The following is a 19701-nucleotide window of genomic DNA, read 5'->3' as shown; positions in this document are numbered from 1 at the left end:
AGTCTGCTCTCTGCTGTTCCATCCCCAACTACTTATGTCCCCAGTAGCAGATGCTACCCTTGGACACATCTCATGATTCTCAGCCTTTGGCACCACTTATAGCAGTCAGCTTGTTTAGCAAACCATACATGCCACTGCACACTGTTATCAAGAAGATGGGACAAGCTGCAGAAGTGTGATCTACAATTTATTACTTCTATGAGCTACTGCAACCCCAGCTACAAAATCAGCACTACTAAACCATGGCAATTTAACAACCTTTAGACTTCAGCAACCTGAACAAGAGTTGTTTGTAGTCGGGCAAACTATTAATCATTAATTCAGATGTATCTTTTGGGCACTGTATTATGTAAGTATACATGGTTGCTCTCATTGAACTGCTCTTAACTTGGGCAATTTCTGACTAAGTTGTTTTTATATCTGATTAAGTTGCTTTCATGCCTGTTGGTACTTTTATTATTCTACAATGCATGGTGGGGGGGGGGGAGAGAGAATAGTGTTTATGCTGCCATAAAGAATACTGCCGACTTACCTAACAGAACAGTTAACAATTACAACTAGGTGATGCATGTAAAGGACCTTGAACATTTATGTAGCACTTTCAGGTCTTAAATGTTATTGCTATTTCATACTTGTTTGTTGTTAGCCACTCAGGGTTCTGTAGACAAGGTAATTAAAGTAACAAATATGGTAGAATTCAGATAATATGCATTTCCGAAACAGTGGGAAAGTGATGTTGCCATTATTTTAAAAAAATGAAACTTCAATTAAGAACGTTCAGGGTGGCTTACAGACAATAAAACAGATTAAGTCACCTCCATGGAGAGAACATGACAAGTGAGATCAAATGGAGTTCAGAAATTTAACTGCTTTATCATCCAGTGTTAAGGTCTCTGAGAAGGGTGGAGAATGGGCAGCCTTGAGACTAAGATCAGGCCTGCAGAACCTTCTGATTCAGGCCATGGTCCCTTTCACAACAGAGCATGGTGGAAAGCAACTGTGTTGCATACTCAGGCCTTTAGTATCTGCATGTGTCTGTCTGGTTCGTCTCTTTCTCCTTATGGCAACTGGATTCCTGCAGGCTAGCAGCTTGCTGGATGGTGAGTGCTTGGTGGGGGATGGAGACAAAAGGGAATGGAATGGAAGGGTATGCATGAGAGTATATATATGGAGGGGGAAGAGAGCATGTGCATGTTTGTGTTTCACACCCAACACCAGTTCTGGTCCCACTCACCACTGGGAATGCAAGGGCTAGACAGTAGCTTTTTCCATGTCATACTCTATACTGGGACGCGGGTGGTGCTGTGGGTTAAACCACAGAGCCTAGGACTTGCCGATCAGAAGGTTGGAGGTTCGAATCCCCACGACGGGGTGAGCTCCTGTTGCTCGGTCCCAGCTCCTGCCAACCTAGCAGTTCAAAAGCACGTCAAAGTGCAAGTAGATAAATAGGTACCGCTCTGGCGGGAAGGTAAACCGCGTTTCAGTGCGCTGCTCTGGTTCGCCAGAAGCGGCTCAGTCATGTTGGCCACGTGACCCGGAAGCTGTATGCCGGCTCCCTCGGCCAATAAAGTGAGATGCGCGCCGCAACCCCAGAGTCATCACGACTGGACCTAATGGTCAGGGGTCCCTTTACTCTGTATACTGGAGGAAATTAAATATACAGAAAGACGATCTGATTTATCATAAAAGATTTATTGCTTCAAATAAAGCAGTACATGTAGCAAAACTATGAATGCTACTTGTGGTGAAGTGCCAAATGCAGTGTCAAAATATTTCTTAATTTTCCCGGTTTTGCAGAATTTTAAATGAGGCACAAGATTGAGATGCCAGCATGAATAAGCAGGGGTGGGGGGGGGGCAGGGGGGCACTTATTCATTCAGCATCAGAACAAAAAGCCAGTTCAGTAATCAAACATGCAAGTTACAATGATTCTTTTTCACGGAGGGAGCGGGGAGAAGAAAGTCGTTTTCTTATTGGAGTTTATCCTTAGGTCTGCAAAGGTTGGGCTGTTTGTCCGTCGAGTCCCAGGTCTTTGGTTACCAACATCGCAGTCACTGGATGCATGGAAGCTTTGTGCTGGTGGAAAGCGCTGACAGCTTGAGCACGGGATTTGTCAAATTTATAGAGGTCCCTGAAATAGACGCCACAAAATAAATTTTAAACAACTTTTTAAAAAAATCAAGACAAGTACCATTTATCTTTGAAGAACCACTTTGTACATATTTAACATGTAAGATGCAGAGAACTTCCTATATTGAACCACTGCCTGCCCGCTTAGGTAATTATCTTACTTAAACAAAGGACGAGTGAATTTCATTCTGCCTTGTTCTGTAGCCATCTTCAGGGCCAAAGGAATGGCATCTTCCCAGTTGGCTTGAATGCAGAGACGCAGCCATCTGAAAAGCAGAATTAGCTTTAATTTAGCAAAATCAAGATCAAGAAAATCCAAGTTTAACAACAAGCAGTCTCCAAAGTGTTGGGACTAGGACCTGGGATACTTCAGGACAGTCACTGTCACAGTCTAATCTACCTCACAGGGATTCTGTGAAGACCAAACCATTTATACCACCCTTTGCTCTTTGGAGAAAATGTGAGATGTAAGTAATAATCTTTAAATTTATATATATTTAAAATGCTTGCATATTTTATTCTGCATCTAAGATTGCTTATTCAATGAATTTGGATCTCATTGGCAAGATGTTAGGGCCCCACAAACCACATGCTTGCATGTATCTCTAAATAAACAGGTAAATTTAGAACTTTGCAACCAGCTGTTCCTGGTTGGACAGTATTCAAAACTACTTTCAGGGATCTATACCAGGGACGAACATGATTATTTGTTTTCACAGTTGTTCTACAACCTCAGGTATGAATGGGCACACACATCACTGCTCAGTTCTATGTACTTGTGCTTTCATTTATATTTTATAGATAACAGGCAATTCGACTGCAGATTTAATACAAGTTACTACTATATAGTATCAATCCATTACATTTATAAAATTTCAGAATATTCCTACATTTTACAAACCTGAATCTAATTTCAGAGTTGTTCACAGCATTGAAGTCATAAACTTCCTGCATTCGCCTTACATGGCTCACTGGAAGAGGATTCTAAAAATATGAAACAAGGGGTACAAAGAAAAGCAACATCAAGTCAACAACTCTTCACTTCTAAATAATTGTGCCAGCTCTAGAGTTCACCCCTGAAGAAGCCATTGTGCCCGCACAATAGGACCACATGTTTCTGAAATGACACACAGACCAAAGTTGTAAGCAACAAAATGGCACTCATTCTGCAGTCTGCTGCCAAAGTGCATGCATACTGTTCAGGGTGGTCAGAACAGTAGGACAAGATACCAACATCCCACAGTGGTTCTACAATTCTATATAAGCACAGCAATAAGTTAGAAGTACAGTGGTGCCTCGGAAGTCAAATGGAATCTGTTCCGCAAGTCCTTTCAACTTCCAGAACGTTCAGAAACCAAGGCATGGCTTCCGATTGGCTGCAGCAAGCTCCTGCAGCCAAGCGGAAGCCGCAGAAGGCATGTCAAATGTTTGGGTTCCAAAGAACATTCGCAAACCGGAACACTCACTTCCGGGTTTGCAGCGTTCGGTAGCCAAAACATTCGACTCGCAAGGCGTTCATGAACCAAGGTACGACTAAGACAGTCTCTTATCTACTAAGATGACAAGATCTAACAGTCGTTGAGAAATGAACATGCTATGACTAATAACTGAACGCCTTCATCTGTCCCAGCTGCAATGAAACACGCCTCTCCTGCATCTGTCTCCTCAGCCACAGCAGGAACTGAAACCTTCCAAATCACTCCTCCATTGTCTCTCGAGACAAACGGATGCCAACCTCCCCTAAATTTCACTCTACAAACTTGGAAACACAACAAGAAAGATGGTGGCACAAACATTTATCCTGAAAGGTAAAAAAACACCTTTTGCCTATATTTACCTCCAGCAGCAGTAGTGCAAGAAACTCAATAAGCTGGTGTGAAGACAACTCTTTTATATCAGCAGAGCTGAAGGAGCCAAGATCGTTTTCCGTGGCCTATAAAGACAAGCAGAATTAGAAGGAAATTGGAGAAGCAGGCCTTTAAGAAATTACAGGGGGATATTGTCTTTGATTCCAAACACCAGCAGTTAAGATTTGAATTTAATTTGTTTAGAAAACCTCATTTGGATACATAAAAGTCAAAAGAATAACTCAAGGGCTCTGGATTCTTTTCTCTTGGGAGGAATGCTATCTGCATGGAATCCTTATGAATTACAGTGACCTTTCAGCTAATGTGTCAGTAGATACCCAAATGGGCACAAGTGGATCAAATCAGCCCAACCCACCTCTATCTATCCCCCAATCCATAATCAAATCATGAATAAAGTACTGTATTATGACCAACTTGTTCTTAAAACAGCACCAGACTAGAGAGGCAGGCTGAGACAGCAGCCATGACCCTGAAGGAAGATTCAGAAAATGCCTTAGCTTTTGAGCAATAGCCCCTTCTCTTTATCTGATCTGCCCAACCTCCAACACCCTATCTCCCCCTATACCACATTTATTGCCTCTAATGTAAGAGAAGTTTGAAAGCTCATGTCAAAAAAATATGAAGTCTGAAGTCACAAAAAAATAAAATCAATAAAACCTGAAGTTTGCCTCAATTGTAAATTGATTTTACTAAATTCTACATTGCATTGAATTCCTAGTTATGCATGTTGAAAGACAATGCAAAATAAAACACAAGTAATTCACTCAACATGTGTTTAACACGTTATGTACATGAGACATTAACTCACTTTGACCCATCTTTGACTCAAGGCAACACAAGCATTTGACAGTGTTGAATCATACCTGGTGAAGACATAAAAATGAGTATGTCTTGTTTAGAAAATGTATCTTGAACATACACAGAACACATGCATTTGTATCTAGAGCACACATCCAAATTCTATCTTGCCAGCTGCTACAATATAGCTTATGAGCAGCTCTCTTTTATACTCCTCACTGATCACATCTGGCTTTGAAGAAAGAGAATAGACTATATTACTGTCACAACCAACAGTAGAAAATGGAAAGTGAAGTCTAAAGGGACATTTTTTGGAGCAGACACATTTAGAAATTGGCATAACCAAAATTGTGCAGGTGTTTGAGGAATATTTTTTTATCATTGAAAAAGACATGCTTATGCTGCATTTAGATCATTTGCTATAGTCATACTTAAAACATTTCTTACCCCAGTCCAAAAGGATCAAATCCAGTTAAATAAAGTGTGTGTGTGTGTGTGTGTGTGTGTGTGTATAAAATTGATTAAATAAAAAATTTAAAAATAGGAAAAGTGATTATATTAAGGATCCAATATAATCAAGGATATATTTTTATTAAATATATAATTGAATATTAAATTCTAATAAATTCAGCTATATAAATAGCTCTAATTATATATTTAATAATTTAAATTATATTAAATAAATATGATTATTATTATACAGAGGTGCTCTTTCAAAACAAATAGAAATGTTACAGAAAAAGATTATGTGCTTACGTTGGTTTTACTGGAGGCATGCCAGGAGTGTTCATCCATGCATTCCAGTCAACTTTGTTAAGAAGGTCAACCTAAAAGGAACAGACCAACAAATTATCCAAAATCTTGGAAGTGTTTTCTTTGAAACTCATATTGATTCCAATATTTTTGAAGACTTATTTTTAACTGTTCATTGATAATTTTAATGGGAATCGCATATACAATGAAATGATTTGAGTACCTTGAATTATGAAATCTAAAGTTTCTTCTACTCGTTTCATGCTTAATTCCATATAACAAGACCAGTGTAATGTGTGGTTCTACCAGCATTTTGCCACACTGATGACAGAGCAAAGATGGCATAATTGAGAAGGCCTTATGAAACTGAAAGCTACACACTTAAGACTAAGCTCTCAAAAAAATCATTCAGCAAAGTGGACTTTTTTGGGGGCGGGGAGAATGACTCATTGTCAGATTAAACTTTTCAATTAACACTGTGATAAACACAAGTAAGCAGGCAGCTAATCAGGAGAGGTACACATATCTCTGCAATATGGGAACTTCTAGGAGAGAGGGATACCTGCAGTACAAGTTTTTTCTAGGTGGAAGTTTATTTTCCTATGACACTATAACTCTTGCTGACATTTGTTGCATAGCCAAAGGGATCGGAGGCTGGCTGCTCTTGATGGGGTTATACTCCATCTTGAATTGGAAGATTAGCACCTAACCTTGTCCTTGAAGTAGGAGTATAGGAAATTCTTCCAGTCTTCCGTGTCTATGCTCTTGTATGCAAACTGCTGGATGTATGCCCTCAAGAAGCCAATGAAGACATCTAGGAACATATAAGATGCATTAACAGGAAATAAAGTGCTGCAACAGGGGAAAAAAGCCACACATATTTAAAAGTAAATTAACCAATACCTGGCCCTCCAAGAAGCTGTTCTAGATAAAGTAGTAAAGCAGAGCCTTTCTCATACGGAACAGAAGAATATGCAACATCAGGATCTACTTCTTTCAGATTAGGGATCAGGTGAGTCACAGGGTTTGTGCTTCCAAGGGTGTTTATCTAGAAAGAGACACATATTGCTGGAAACTGATGTGCTTGTAAGTTGTAACAGAACTCTACCTGCCAGCAACCAGATTGCTGAATTTCACCCCAAAAGAAAATAGACTGGAAAGAGAAGCTGCTGAATTACAACTTATCACCAAACTCAAAACCATGGAAAAACCTGGTCTGAACAAAGACCTTGGATTCTTATCTCATTATACATGACAAAGCCATTTTTCACCTTTTCACCCCTTGCTTTTTCCTGTAAGACCTATTGCAGTCGTTAAGAGTCGTCAACAGGCTCATCACAGCTATCTGCCAATCACCCATTCCCACCACCCTTCTGAGTAATACCCCTCCCCACCTTCTCACTATATAGAAGGGTCTGGAAACTTCTGTTTCAGTGTATCTGAAGAAGTGTGCATGCACACGAAAGCTCATACCAAGAACTGACTTAGTTGGTCTTTAAGGTGCTACTGGAAGTAATTTGTTTTGTTTTGACCCCAAAAGAAGTCTGGTTGTTCCTCTTGTGTGTTTTCGGAGGGTAACAAAGTATTTGTATCCTAATTCATCTCCTGCACTGGAATGTATTTTAAAACTTACCCATTGATTTTATGCCATGCTTATACTGCTGCTTTGTTATTTAATTGATATACTGTTTATTTCCCTCCAATTTTTACTGAAGTTGTGCTTTTTAATCTGGAAGCTGCCTTAGAGACCAAAAGGCAGGATAGAACTTTCCTAAAGATAATTACCGCAATATGGAGCAGAAATTAATTCTATCTGCAATGCCAGATAAAAGCAATAAATTTGCTCTTAATTTTACATGTGCCCAGTGTTTCTGAAGAAAAGTTATGTGTAAGTTAATCTTCAAATCAACCAGAAACACTCACCGTGTTCTGCAATTCTCTCCAGCCTCCCTGAGCTTGGAAATGCCTGAACTGCTCACCAAAGAGCCGGCCACCGATCCTGCGTTCCAAGTAAACTGTGTGTCCTTCGTTTAGCCTGAAACACCAAGCGCACAAGTCATTATTTCTGTAAATTAGAGAAATCTTTTAATAAGTTAAAGACACACCAAAAGAAAAGCCAATTATGTCTTAAAAGCACTTGGATTTCACCTACCAAAAATGCTCCCAGGTCTTGTTTGTTACCAAATTCCCAGTCCAGCTATGAGAAATTTCATGGGCGATAACCTGAAATGTATAGAAGTGGCATAAGCACATAGCAGTCTCTTTTGTCACAAACACACATATCCGTAACAGAAAGAAGGGTGCCACTAAGGTGGCAAAGATGCCCTAAACTGGCCCCATGCAGACATGGTAATAACCATGGAGAAGTTGCTTCAGTTTTCATGGAGGTACTTGGGTTATCCTCCACTGAAATTAATCATCAACTCCCAAAATGCAAAATACTGTTTAATTTGTTACACATTTTAGTGGCATCTAACCTAACATTTTTAAATTTGTTTGGTTTCAGCTTTATTATGGTTTCAATAGAGAAGCCTTTTGATTTTTTTAAAAATGGGGGGGGGGAGCACCAGCAACTTCATGATCCTAAATAGATTTTTTGGCCTTTCTCACACACAGAAGAGGGTCCCAAAACAACTTCAACATAAAAATAAAACCACACTTGTTCCAAGAAAGGCAGGTTTAATGTACAATATTCCAGTGAGGCTCCATAGATCTGGTTTCCAAATCACCAGCAACCTCCACTCCAGCAGCTACTACTGCTGCTGTTATTGTCGTCTTTTTAATTCACCATAATTTGTTGCCTTTTTAAATTCACGTAATGTTTTGAGAACCGTTGGTCTAAGTGTTAACTAAGCAGACTGTCTGTATTGTGCAGAACTATATAAAGCTGCAACGTTTTCAGTTTCTTAAACAGTGAAAAATAGTAGGTGATCTCCAATGTTAGTCAAATTCTAAAATAAATTTCATTCATTTCAGTGGGTCTATGTCTATTCCAAGTATGATTACTGCTTAGAAAACATACATAGCACCTAATGTTTCAGGCACCTTGTTTAGATTTCAGGGGAAAAGAGCACCTTCAGTATAAATATTTGAGTACAGCTGGACTTATACTTACATTGGATAATGATCTGTCACCAGCCTGCAGCAAACAGAGATAAAAAAGTTACCTCTTTAATCCATGTCAGATGAAAGCTTAATATAGTATCATTTCCCAATTCAGGCTAAGTTAAGGTCACTTAGCAAAATGAAAGCCACCATGCAAGTCCCAAACTCTAAATGGCTTTAATATGATGTCCCAAGGAAAGCTATGTAATGTAACCCATAAGAGAGGAAGACACACTTACCAGTAATGTGGGAGTCACAAAAGTGAGGCAGGGGTTCTCCATACCACCATATGGAAATGATGGTGGCAACACTAGCAAGTCGTACTGACCCCATACATAAGGACCTGCTAGGTCTTCTGCAATTTTCAGCATGGCTTCTGTCTGAAAAAAAGAGGTCAGTAAACTGAGATAGGTTCTAATATTTATGCAAGTAATGCCCAATTAGTGAGATAAGATACATCACAGGCAGGATGGTAGTTGACCTGTTTGTACAGAATGAATTTTACTCAGACAATAGAAACCAAGTCCCTCCTGACTTGAAATTCAGGAAATCTGTAAAGTCATTATTAGTGGGGAAATAACACAAGTGGCTTCATATTTTAAGAAGTGGGAAAGAACTTACAAACCTGTCACAAATGTGGCATTTTGAATTACAGTAATACAAACACAACTGTGATAGAGGTAGGATACAATCACTTTCAAGTCATCTTATATGCAGGTGACAGTTGTGGAGCGATCCTCTGAGACTATTTTGAAGCTGAGGAATGCAGTCAGCTTAGTCAATTAGCTTTTAATGTTCAAACTTGCTATATGTTTGCTTTACATAGGGTCTTGGGAGAACACTCAAGTTTGTGTTTCTTATGCAAAATGTACAGCCATCTAAGGAATAATTAAGTACAGGCAATGGCCATTTCACACAGGGGCTCTATTCCCAGCACCCACAAATATCAGCTAAGCCCTGCCTGTTCTGCCTTCTTCCAGGTCCAAAAGGACCTGTGCATCAGCAACTATGTGTAAATTAGATATACCTAAAATGGTCACTGCCTCTACCAGGTATTCACCTTTTCACAATATAGCAAAGTCATATAATCATAATTTTCACTAACCTCTGAAAATTCATGTGCTGATTTGTCCACAAGCTCCTTTTCAGCCCACACCAAAGTTCTGGGACCAATCTCTCTGAAGAACAAAATTCAGTCAGAAAAACCAGGAATACCATCTTGGATTTCCTGGCTGCTTATATCTTAGCGAAAATTTCAATGCAGCTGTTTGTGGACATTTTAGTAGCTGGGATAAGCGAGTGGCTGTAGAAAGCATTATTGAAAGGGAATAGCGGATGTGAGCAGTTCCTTTAATTGCCTCTGGTTCCAAAGATTGGCGCAGACATAAGTTCATATCCTGGCCAGAGTTTGTGCATTAGGAAAAGGTGACAGGGCTTCACCAAACCCTTCAACACTTTACCTTTTGCAAACAAGTTCTCCCTGCCAGCCTTTGTCATACTTAGTCATGATATTCACACTCCTCTCTATTTAAGCATTCTGTAGCCCAACAACTGGAGTGACCTGGAAGGACTGATGCAAAGATGCATTGCCCAAACAATGTGCATGTACCAGTCAGTTTCTGCACAACAGTCTTGCAACTTCTACTTCTTCCAGGAGCTCAACTATATTCTTCAGTGAAGAAGCAACAAAAAGAAATACCGTGTAATTCTAGAAATCGCTTCCAAAACAGCCCATTCTTACTGCATACAAAGTAATTAGAAAGGGAAAGTAGAAAGTTGTCTTGCCTGTCACAAGCTAGATTGAATTATAATATTTTGTTAGCAGCCAAACAGACGAAGTGTGCTTTCAGATTCCTGTTCAGATATGAATCCTACTGAATCATTTTTACCGTCCTCCAAAGTGACATTGTAGTAATATTGATAAACAGGCTGCAGCCCACTCTCGAGCCCTTGAGAGAGGACAGACTCAAGCAATTTCTACACTTTACAAATCGAAGAATTTCTACAGTTATTGAGTAATACTCACCTGCTTTCCAAAGCACCAACAACTAAAGCAATCAGATAGCAGGGTATTGGAACCTAACCCCAAAGGAGAGAAAAATAATAGAAACAATAACAGTGCTACATGTCACATATTTTACACCTACAAGGCTGAAGCCAAAGTTATCCAGTGATGCATATCTACATTATGTAACCGACCATTGTGGGCTGAAAGTGCATAATGGCTTACATTTTGTATGAAGCGGTATATCTTCCTTGTGCTTTCTTCTGGGTCAGGCAAGTCTCCATCTCTCTTGGCACTCATAAGTGCCACCAGCTCATTCGGAACAGATATCTAGTGAAGCACAAAAATACATTTGTTTTTATTTAATAATGTTAACTATTTCACACCTTGCAGGCAATTATACCCTAGAATGGCAATTCCGTAGCAGTGCAGCTCAGAAATAATTCACTTCTCGCCTTACCTGAAAGCTCCCCTTATTTTCTGCCATGTTCACACTTGGGTTTTTCAGAAGTGTTAAGTGACACATTCCCCGGTGTCATGACAAACACCAAGTTACTTGATCACAAGTAACACATGCCAATGTGCAATTTTGATCTTTTGGTTCCCTGTAACATACTGATCTCTTGGAGAGAATAAACAGTGACTGTTCCTGCAAAAAGACACCCATAAGACGTACACTTTGAGCAGTGCTGTGTGGGCAGTAAAACACTTTCTGGCAGGTAAGAACTGTTGCAGGTCCTCTGCCCCAAATTAGACTGGAAGTGTGACAGAGAATTTAAGGTATTTATTGGTAACATTTATTGCCCATCTTCTTCCACTACAGAATTCAAAGTGGTGCACATGGAATTTTCCAGTAATTTCCCAGCAGGCACTGGTCATGCCCAGGCCTCCTTGGGTTCAGCAGTGTGGCTGCAACATGTACCCTCAAGAATCTGCCTACACTTTTCTTCTTTCCTAACGTCCCCTCTTTTTCTTGGTAACAGTTTTTATTCATTATCAGCGTTTTAACATGGCTGCAGCATTGATATATCCATCTACCTTTGTTTACACTAGCGCATATGACATGCAACAATTACATAAATTAAAATAAATAAACATTTCTGAATATTTTAACAAAGTTGTATCAAAGTATCTACCCAAATTATTGCAATAATTGCAGATATGAAATGACGTATGGTAACATGCATTGGTATTTTGTATCAATAACAATTAACATTTATAGGAATTTAAAGGAAGTGGGAAGGAAGGAGGAAGGGGATTTTTTTTTTTTAAAAAAAAGTACTTTGTGCATGCATCCTTAATCCTTTTAGCCAAACTCTGATATTTGCATGGATCTTGGAAAAACATGCCTACTTTTCTCAGATTTGTCTTAAGGCCAGATTGGGGAGATGTCATGTGGTCCAGTCTATACATGACTTCTCACCTGCCAGATCCTCTTGTTTTCAGGTTTAGGAAAGCAATGAGTGCAAGGAACTCCACGGCTCCTGCTGCTGAGGTGCAGGCTTTGGCAACTAATTTACATGAAACCTGTCTGTGGCCATTCTCTACTGATACATAATTATCCCACTGGTCCCTCCAGAAACCCTTGTCCAGGGCCCAGACGAGTCTGAGATGTTAAAGATGCAGCCAAGTAACTGTTGTCAGTGTGCCCGTTCTTTTAGGGAAGAAGTTGTGGCTCAGTGAGAGAGAACATGCTTTACAATTTCAAGTCCAGTTCTTGAAATCTCCAGGCAGGACTGGGAGAGTCACTTGTCTGAATGCTAGGAAAACTACCCCCAAGCCACACCGTCCTGAGCAACACCCCTGACCAGACTTTCTCTGCAACCTCCTTGACTGTTTTTGCCTTGCTGGAATGTGTCTTCAAACTCTGATAAAGCTTTCATGGATGGAGGATAGAGAGGGGTGTAAAAGTATAAAGGAACTAGCTTACTGTGCAAAGGTAACATTCACAGTGTTGTTCTGCCCACTTTTGCCTCCAGCCCTGCTAATCACTAGCATGTGGCTGCTGGAAGGTTGTCCAGATAGCAATGTGGCTATGGGCTGAAACTGGTTCCCCACCCCTGATGCAAGCGATACTGAGCTAGAAGGACCCAAATTCTGATACTGTATGAAGCAGCTTCATATGTTCCTAATTATCTGATGCAAATTTGCCATGCAAGTCTGATGATAAGCAAATAGATCAAACTCTACCCAGCTCACTGAACGGCTCAATTGTTCAAAGGACTTATGTCATGGAGCATAAGCACAATTTCAGAAGAAAGTTTTCAAAGCCAGAGAGCTTAGCTTCCTTGGGCTGGGAAAACAAACATCTTCAAGCCTCCTTTATTTAGCAACATTTTCTTTAAGGATTTCCCTGAAGACAGAAATTGGTTTTACTGTAAGCTTATAGTGGGAAAAACTTCTACTCAGCCAATTTACTTTAGCCGATTTGTTAAGATTCCTGTGTTATGAATCCTAAGCAGTTTCTGCCAAGCGCTAGAACAAACAGACAGCTTGACAAGTGCTTGTTGGATTCAAACAGTCACTTTTATATACAAACATTTCTTCCACATTCACCCAAACCCAGGAGAGAGAAGCAGTCAAAGGAAAAAAATCCACTTGAAAGAAAAAAATTGAAGCTAAAAAGAGAAACCACCATGGACAAAAGGCAGGAAAAGGGACACACAAGACCAGCTGCTTCCAGAAGTCAATTTTCCTGCCTTTGGACACTAGATGGCAGGGTTTCTCACCTGCTGGGCCATCCTCCATGGAACAAGGTATTATTTTATTTCCAACATTGCAAATTCAATCTGTCAAAACCTATCCCATGGCGCCCTCTTACAGTGGAGGCTAACCAACTGGTTTTCTGCATATTCAAGAGTGGCTCCAGATCAAATAACTATCCTGGCTTCCTAAGCCATGATTTATAGAAATGGACAAGTTTGATTAAGCAAGAATCTTACTGTTTAGTCTGTACAGGCACACCATCTATGCAGGGCCATGCCTCCCCAAGTTCTACAGCGGCCCTGCACACACACCATTGGGCGTTCACACGCCCTGCGACATGTGCGAGTGACATCAGCACGCGGAGCACCCGGGTCTGTACTAACACCTAGTTCTTCTCCAAACCCCATCTCTTTGTTGAAAGACAATGGCACCTTCCAGATAGAGCATGATAAGACAACCAACTGGAATCTTATAAAGCAGTAGACACTTAAATTTGTGCACCAAAGCTTTACGAACAAAATAACAATTGTGTACCCGCTATACATTTTCAGTTTTTTAGTCTTCATGTTTACTCAAGCTGCACAGTTTGGTGGCAGGGTTTTAATGAATAACAATGCACTAATTGAGATTATGGATGACTTCTAAATAAGAGAGCGAAGTTTACACCTCAGGGGTACAGAGCTTTCAGGTTCACTTACTTCTGCATAGTATGTTAGCTTCACTGAAGGAGTGTCCTGGCAGGGAAGAACAGCTCTGCAGTGTGTGGCCTAAAAAACAAAGTGACACAGATTACAGGCTGCTATTCTTACAGGCAGATAAAGTAATGCACAAGGAACATTTTTTAATATTACATTTTAAATTTCTTTGCACTACACTGCTACCATCAAAAGCATAATACCCCCAAGTAACCACATCTAGGCCCAATTTAATTAGGCTCATGTGCCTGCTTCAAATTCATATATACATTTCACATTCCCTAATGCAGTCCACCAATCAAATGCCCCTTAGTTTAGAAGGCAATTTAAAATTTGAAAGGCAAGTGGACCAGTAAGATCACAAGCACATGTACTATTTGTGATTGCCTCACCACATTATACGCATTGCTTCAAAAATGTCATAATAGAGCACCCTCCAGAACTTTATACAACATACATGCTTCCAAGTAATCATAAAAAGGCAGTAACCAGTGATATGGGTTTTCTGGGGGGGAAAGCAGGACATTTCCTAGACTTTCCACCAAAAAAGTGTTCTATCCAAAAATTCAGCAACTATCAAGTATTCCCCTCCCTACCGTATCTGTTCCTGTGTAATTCTATGAGCTTCTCTGAATTTACCTGGTAGCACATCCTACATCTGCTTCATCCTGCACCTAATGGATCAATCTAAAGCAAGCTCCTTACAGGAATGGTTCTACTAAGTTATTTTCATACCCCAGGATAAGGACTTTAGGAAATGGTTAAAGTTTCCTCCCTTTACTGCTCATCTCCAAAAGACCACAGGGCAAGTCTAGACAGCACCTCTATCATTGACTTTGGTGGAAATTAAATGGTTTGATGTTCTAAGTATCAAAACGATTTCATTTTGCAAATCTTGTTCAACACTATTATCACCTTATTTCTGACCTTTGGTAAATAATTACAACCCTATTAACAGTTGCACTTAGTATTATAGTTCATACAAATGTGTTGAAGCATAAATGTCTGACATTTAGAAGATAGTACACAAGATTTGTAGGACACAATGACCCTGTTCTCTTAGCCACCAGGTCATAAAACTTCTTTTAAAGAATGTTCAATTTCTTGAGATAAGCAACAACCAGGATCAATTCCTCAGCTCCAATATAACAGAGGCCTTTTACGCCTTTGTACCCACTATGCAATGGGAAGTTATCACACAATGGGATCCTGAGAGCCTTTACAGACTGCTACTCACTCCCCCAACACACTGTAAGATTGTATGATATATACTTTAAGAGAGTCTGTGGCAGACAGTCTTGGCTCAAGTCAATTCAGTTGACAGGCACCATTTGGCCAAGTGGAAGCAGTGCAGGATACACAAAACTAAGTAACGTGTGGGAAAAGGTGGCCCATAGCAGAGAAGGAAAACAATGGTTTCCTCACCTGACACTGACTGAAGAGAAATGGGTGCCTTTTCCCCGATGTCTGCTCTGGAGTGAACCATTGGAGTGCTGAAGACCTTGGAGACGTTTCAAAAGTGATCTCTACAACCACATCTTGCCCCCTGTGAATATTGGAATAGTGTGCATTTTTGAGAACAGGTCAGATGTGATACTTCCAAACTTTTAAATTTGTAACTGCAAATTTAGGGACAAACTTAGGCAGTCGTTTTCTTAAAATTTTAACAGCCAAGCATTTTAATTATGTTAATGAAGAATATGTAGTGGGCAAATAATCTTCCATTCAAACAACTACAAAGTTGTTCGTGCATGAGCAACAGTAGCCCCAACTCACAAATACATTGAGTGGTGTATATTAGAATTTCAGGACAATGAGTCATAACTACCTCAAGGAACAAGTCTTATCAGATTTTAAAGCAAGAAAAAACCTATACGGGCCCAAAGTAAGTATATTTTGCCAGACTTAAGCAAATTTCTGCAAGTATGGCATCATGTCATATGCTACGATATTACACAAGCGCAACTGCTAGTTTAGCATGACACAGCCTCTTAATCTAGCACATTTTAAGATAAGATCATCAAGAGACCAGAAAAGGGGGATAAACTGAACACACATACTTTCCCAACTCAAAAGGTAGTGTGATTTCCAGCGGTGCTCCTTTGAAGCTATGACGTTCCCCAAGAACAAATTGTGCATCTTGCTTATTGACAACCACTTTGTGTATTGTTAGATCCTTTGTGTCCAAAACCTGTAAGTGAGTTCATGAGCTATTATTGACAAACGCACTAATATATATTGAAAATTGAATCAATATATTCAATATTTTAAATGGCCAAATGGCCAGTATAAATTCTAGCTGTTCATAAATTCCCAAAGAAATAGAGAAGCAGACATGTACAAAGGCTCAAAAATGTAGCCCAGCCTTTCCTTGCATGTTGTTAACAGGCTTTTCCTCATAGTCATGCAAAAGGATTATGTTGCCAAGACAAAGGGGACTGAGCAGCACTTGATTGCATTGCCCAGCTCAATTTTCAGAACAGTCGGTGCTATCAATCTCTAGGTGCTATATGAATACAAGACAAGCATCTTGCAAAGCTTTGTCTGCACAGAACAATGATATGCTTCAGAGCTACACAACTGCAGCTATGTTGTGGCCAGTTTTCTACATCTGTTTTTAAGATGTAGGAAAACACAGTATCTAGAGTTAGCTGTATTTCACTTAAAATGTTCTGTTCATTTCACAACCTTAGGTCTCTGTGCCTTCAAGTACTTACAAAGAACAGAAACTCGCATTGTTCCAAAGTACTAAACAGCTGATGTAACAAAGACACTTGAGATTTTTTTTTGCCAGGTGTAACCCATTTCTGTGGCCAGGAGAGTCAACTTCTTGAAGACACTATTATAAATCATACATTTATTTACACAACAGCAGCACCAAGTAAAGTATATCAGTCCCTGAAGTGCATTAAATATTTTTAGGATACTGTGTAATCATTAGGGACAATATCCCAGAAACTGACAGAAACTTGACTTGGAAACTTCCCTTTACTGAGAAACTTGACTTGGATCTTTGTTTACAATTTAGAACATCCAGCGATCTCTCCAACTTCAAATCAACCGAAAGACTTTAGCAATCGCCGCCAGTTCTTTATCAAGGAATCGGCCACTTAAGTTGAGAGAGAGAGAGACAAGCCCTTGAGGAACTTGCTTTTGCAAGCCCCTACCATACCAGCGTGACAAAGTACAACTTCCAAGGAAACAAAATGCGAATACTGCAGCCACGAGAGAAAGTCGCCAGCCTCAAGAGCATCTGCTTAAGACAAACCAACTTAAAACAGAAGCCCAAGCCAGCTTTGCGCACAATCCCTACGCCCGTTTCTTCCAAAGCTGTGATTCCCAATGCGGGGCACATGTCCCACAAGGGGTCAATTTGATTTTTAAGGCGGGCAATTTGGAAGCCTGTTTAGACCAAGTTAGTGGCCTTTTAGGCTTCCTCCACGTGAATAGGAGTTCAATTTTTAAATAATAAATTATATGTCACGGGGGGGGGGGCGCAGCATCAGGATTTTAGAGATACTTAGGTGGGGCATGGCCCCCAAAAAGGGAACCACTGCTCCAAAGGAAGCTCCGCTGGGTTCCTGCAAGGTAAACGCGCCCGCAGGTAAGAGGAGGAGAGAGAAAGAAAGAGATATTATCTTGGGACGAAGGAGGCGTCAAAGGAGAAGGTGTCACCCAGTAACTTTCCAGCCGGTGCGGCTTCCCAGGGGTCCCTTCCGGTCGCCCTCCGCCCCACAGAGGGGCCTGCGCTCCTGCCGGCTCCACGACGGAGGGCGGCCGGTCTTCCCCTCTCCCTACAGACCCAGAGCCCCGCGCCCCGCCCGCCTAGGGAAGAAGTTACCAGTCTGCGCAGGCTGTCCCCCTCCGCCCTCACGGTGAGGGCCGCGGTCCCCCTCAGCGAGCGGCTGGCGAAGTCCACGCGGCAGCGCAGGTGGAGGTGGTGGGTGCGGCAGCAGCCGGGCGACGCGAAGGAGCTGGGATCCGCCTCGGCCATGGCTGCGCTCTCGCCTTCACGCCAGCCGGCCCACGGCGCTTAAGAGCCGGTCTGCCGACCGCAGGCCCCGCCTCGTGAGGCGGGGTCAAGGGAAAGGGATTCTGGGAAAGACAGTTCTTTAGATGGAGAGACCCTAAGGAAAATACGGATGGCGGACTACCACTCCCACAATCCACTACGGGAAAGCCTCGTTCAATGGCTCTGTTTGGATGGGCCAGTTATCCTATGGCACGCCGCGAATTCTCCGGAGGAAGAATTTAAATTGACAGAGGAAGAGGGTTGACCAAGTGGTTCCTCGTTAGTATAGTGGTGAGTATCCCCGCCTGTCACGCGGGAGACCGGGGTTCGATTCCCCGACGGGGAGGTACTATGTTTTTTCCTTCCTTTCTTTGCTATACTGTCTATACTGTACAGTACTGTATATATAATACAGTTTACAGCAACTATTTCGAACATGTACAATTCACCTACTGGTATATTAATACTTGTCTCTGCTTGTAGAGTAAGTGCCGGTTTTGCACTAGCAATGCTTACAGCAATGGCTAATGATATTAAGCTGAAAAGCAGCTTTTTAATAGATGTTCATTATTCATACCTCAGGCGATTACAGGAAACCTTAATGAATTCATTAAGTGAATTCATATTTTAGGTTGAGATTAGTGCTAGTGCATTTTACTTGATTAAAGAAGTGCCATCCTGTTTCATCAGGGATGGGGGAATTTTGCAAGACTACTGTGATTTCAAAATTTATAATTACGACCAGTGATTAAAATTAATTGTGGATTATTCATTATGAATAGTGTTCACAATCGTGGCAAACGGATAGTTGATTCCAGCTGTCCACTTGGACTGTGTGGCTCACCTGTTGGAGTGGCTTGGGATGGAACTTGAATGTAGAGAGGGACTCTTCTTCCATTAATAATAATAATAATAATAATAATAACAACAACAACAACTCATAATTTTATTATTTATACCCCACCCATCTGGCTGGGTTTCCCCAGCCACTCTGGGCAGCTTACAACATATCTAAAAACACCAGTCCTTATAATTTTTCCTAAAATCATTGATTTTTAGCACATACAGAGATTCCCATGTGCCTAGCTAATAGATAACCACATGGATCTTTGGATCAGGTCTGCTTGTTTAAAAAAATTGTATTCATTTGTTTCTTAACGAAAGGTTCTACACTTGATCTTAGCCGCAAATTACAAATATAAACAACAACAACAAAAGACAAACTAGTCTATTCTTTTATCTGTATAGGTACATCTGTGTGCAGGTCTGAAAATCCATGTTATACTGGAGTCCTCAGAGCAGAAGAAAACTCGAGGCAGCCAGATTGAGATGTAGGGCACTGAGGATTGATATGTGGTGCTTTTGTGTAAGAAATAAAATGATGCCACACACAAAAAAAATTCTGGTAAAGAGTTGAGTCTGGTTGTGTTTGACTTTGGGTAATTTTTCTGTATCATTTTGTAACATTTTCCCAGTACGGCAGTAATATAAAGTTTATCATACAACCTGTCAATAGAATGCTCTATCTGTCATGTGTTCATTTCATTGGTTATTTATGCCTCTCTGAAGTGAAGTCACTATGGGGAAGGAGGGCCTGGACATGGGCATCTGAGTCTCTTCCTAGGTGTT

The 19701-nt window shown here is 40.7% G+C and overlaps 1 protein-coding gene and 1 long non-coding RNA gene across 2 annotated transcripts; one reads left to right on the top strand and one right to left on the bottom strand.

The window, feature by feature from the left end:
* Positions 1-1671: 1671 nt before the first annotated feature.
* On the bottom strand, positions 1672-18054 carry LTA4H (leukotriene A4 hydrolase; the record flags this gene model as incomplete). Its single annotated transcript, XM_081878535.1, has 19 exons — positions 1672-2131; positions 2292-2396; positions 3032-3114; positions 3968-4063; positions 4807-4861; positions 5553-5623; positions 6260-6363; positions 6453-6597; positions 7473-7584; positions 7702-7772; positions 8665-8688; positions 8894-9034; positions 9760-9832; positions 10681-10733; positions 10885-10989; positions 14064-14132; positions 15486-15606; positions 16121-16251; positions 17902-18054. The coding sequence occupies 19 exons, from the start codon at positions 18052-18054 to the stop codon at positions 1987-1989; spliced, it is 1857 nt and encodes a 618-aa protein (XP_081734661.1). The 3' UTR covers positions 1672-1986.
* A 171-nt stretch (positions 18055-18225) lies between these two features.
* On the top strand, positions 18226-19472 carry LOC309351161. Its single transcript, XR_014160729.1, has 2 exons — positions 18226-18363; positions 19321-19472. It is a non-coding gene; the product is annotated as an uncharacterized lncRNA (long non-coding RNA).
* The last annotated feature ends 229 nt before the right edge of the window (positions 19473-19701 follow it).

Source organism: Podarcis erhardii (genome assembly GCF_964252035.2).
Source record: "Podarcis erhardii genome assembly, chromosome: 10".
NCBI classification, from domain to species: Eukaryota; Metazoa; Chordata; class Lepidosauria; order Squamata; family Lacertidae; genus Podarcis; species Podarcis erhardii.
This window is presented reverse-complemented; position numbering and strand designations above follow the sequence as displayed.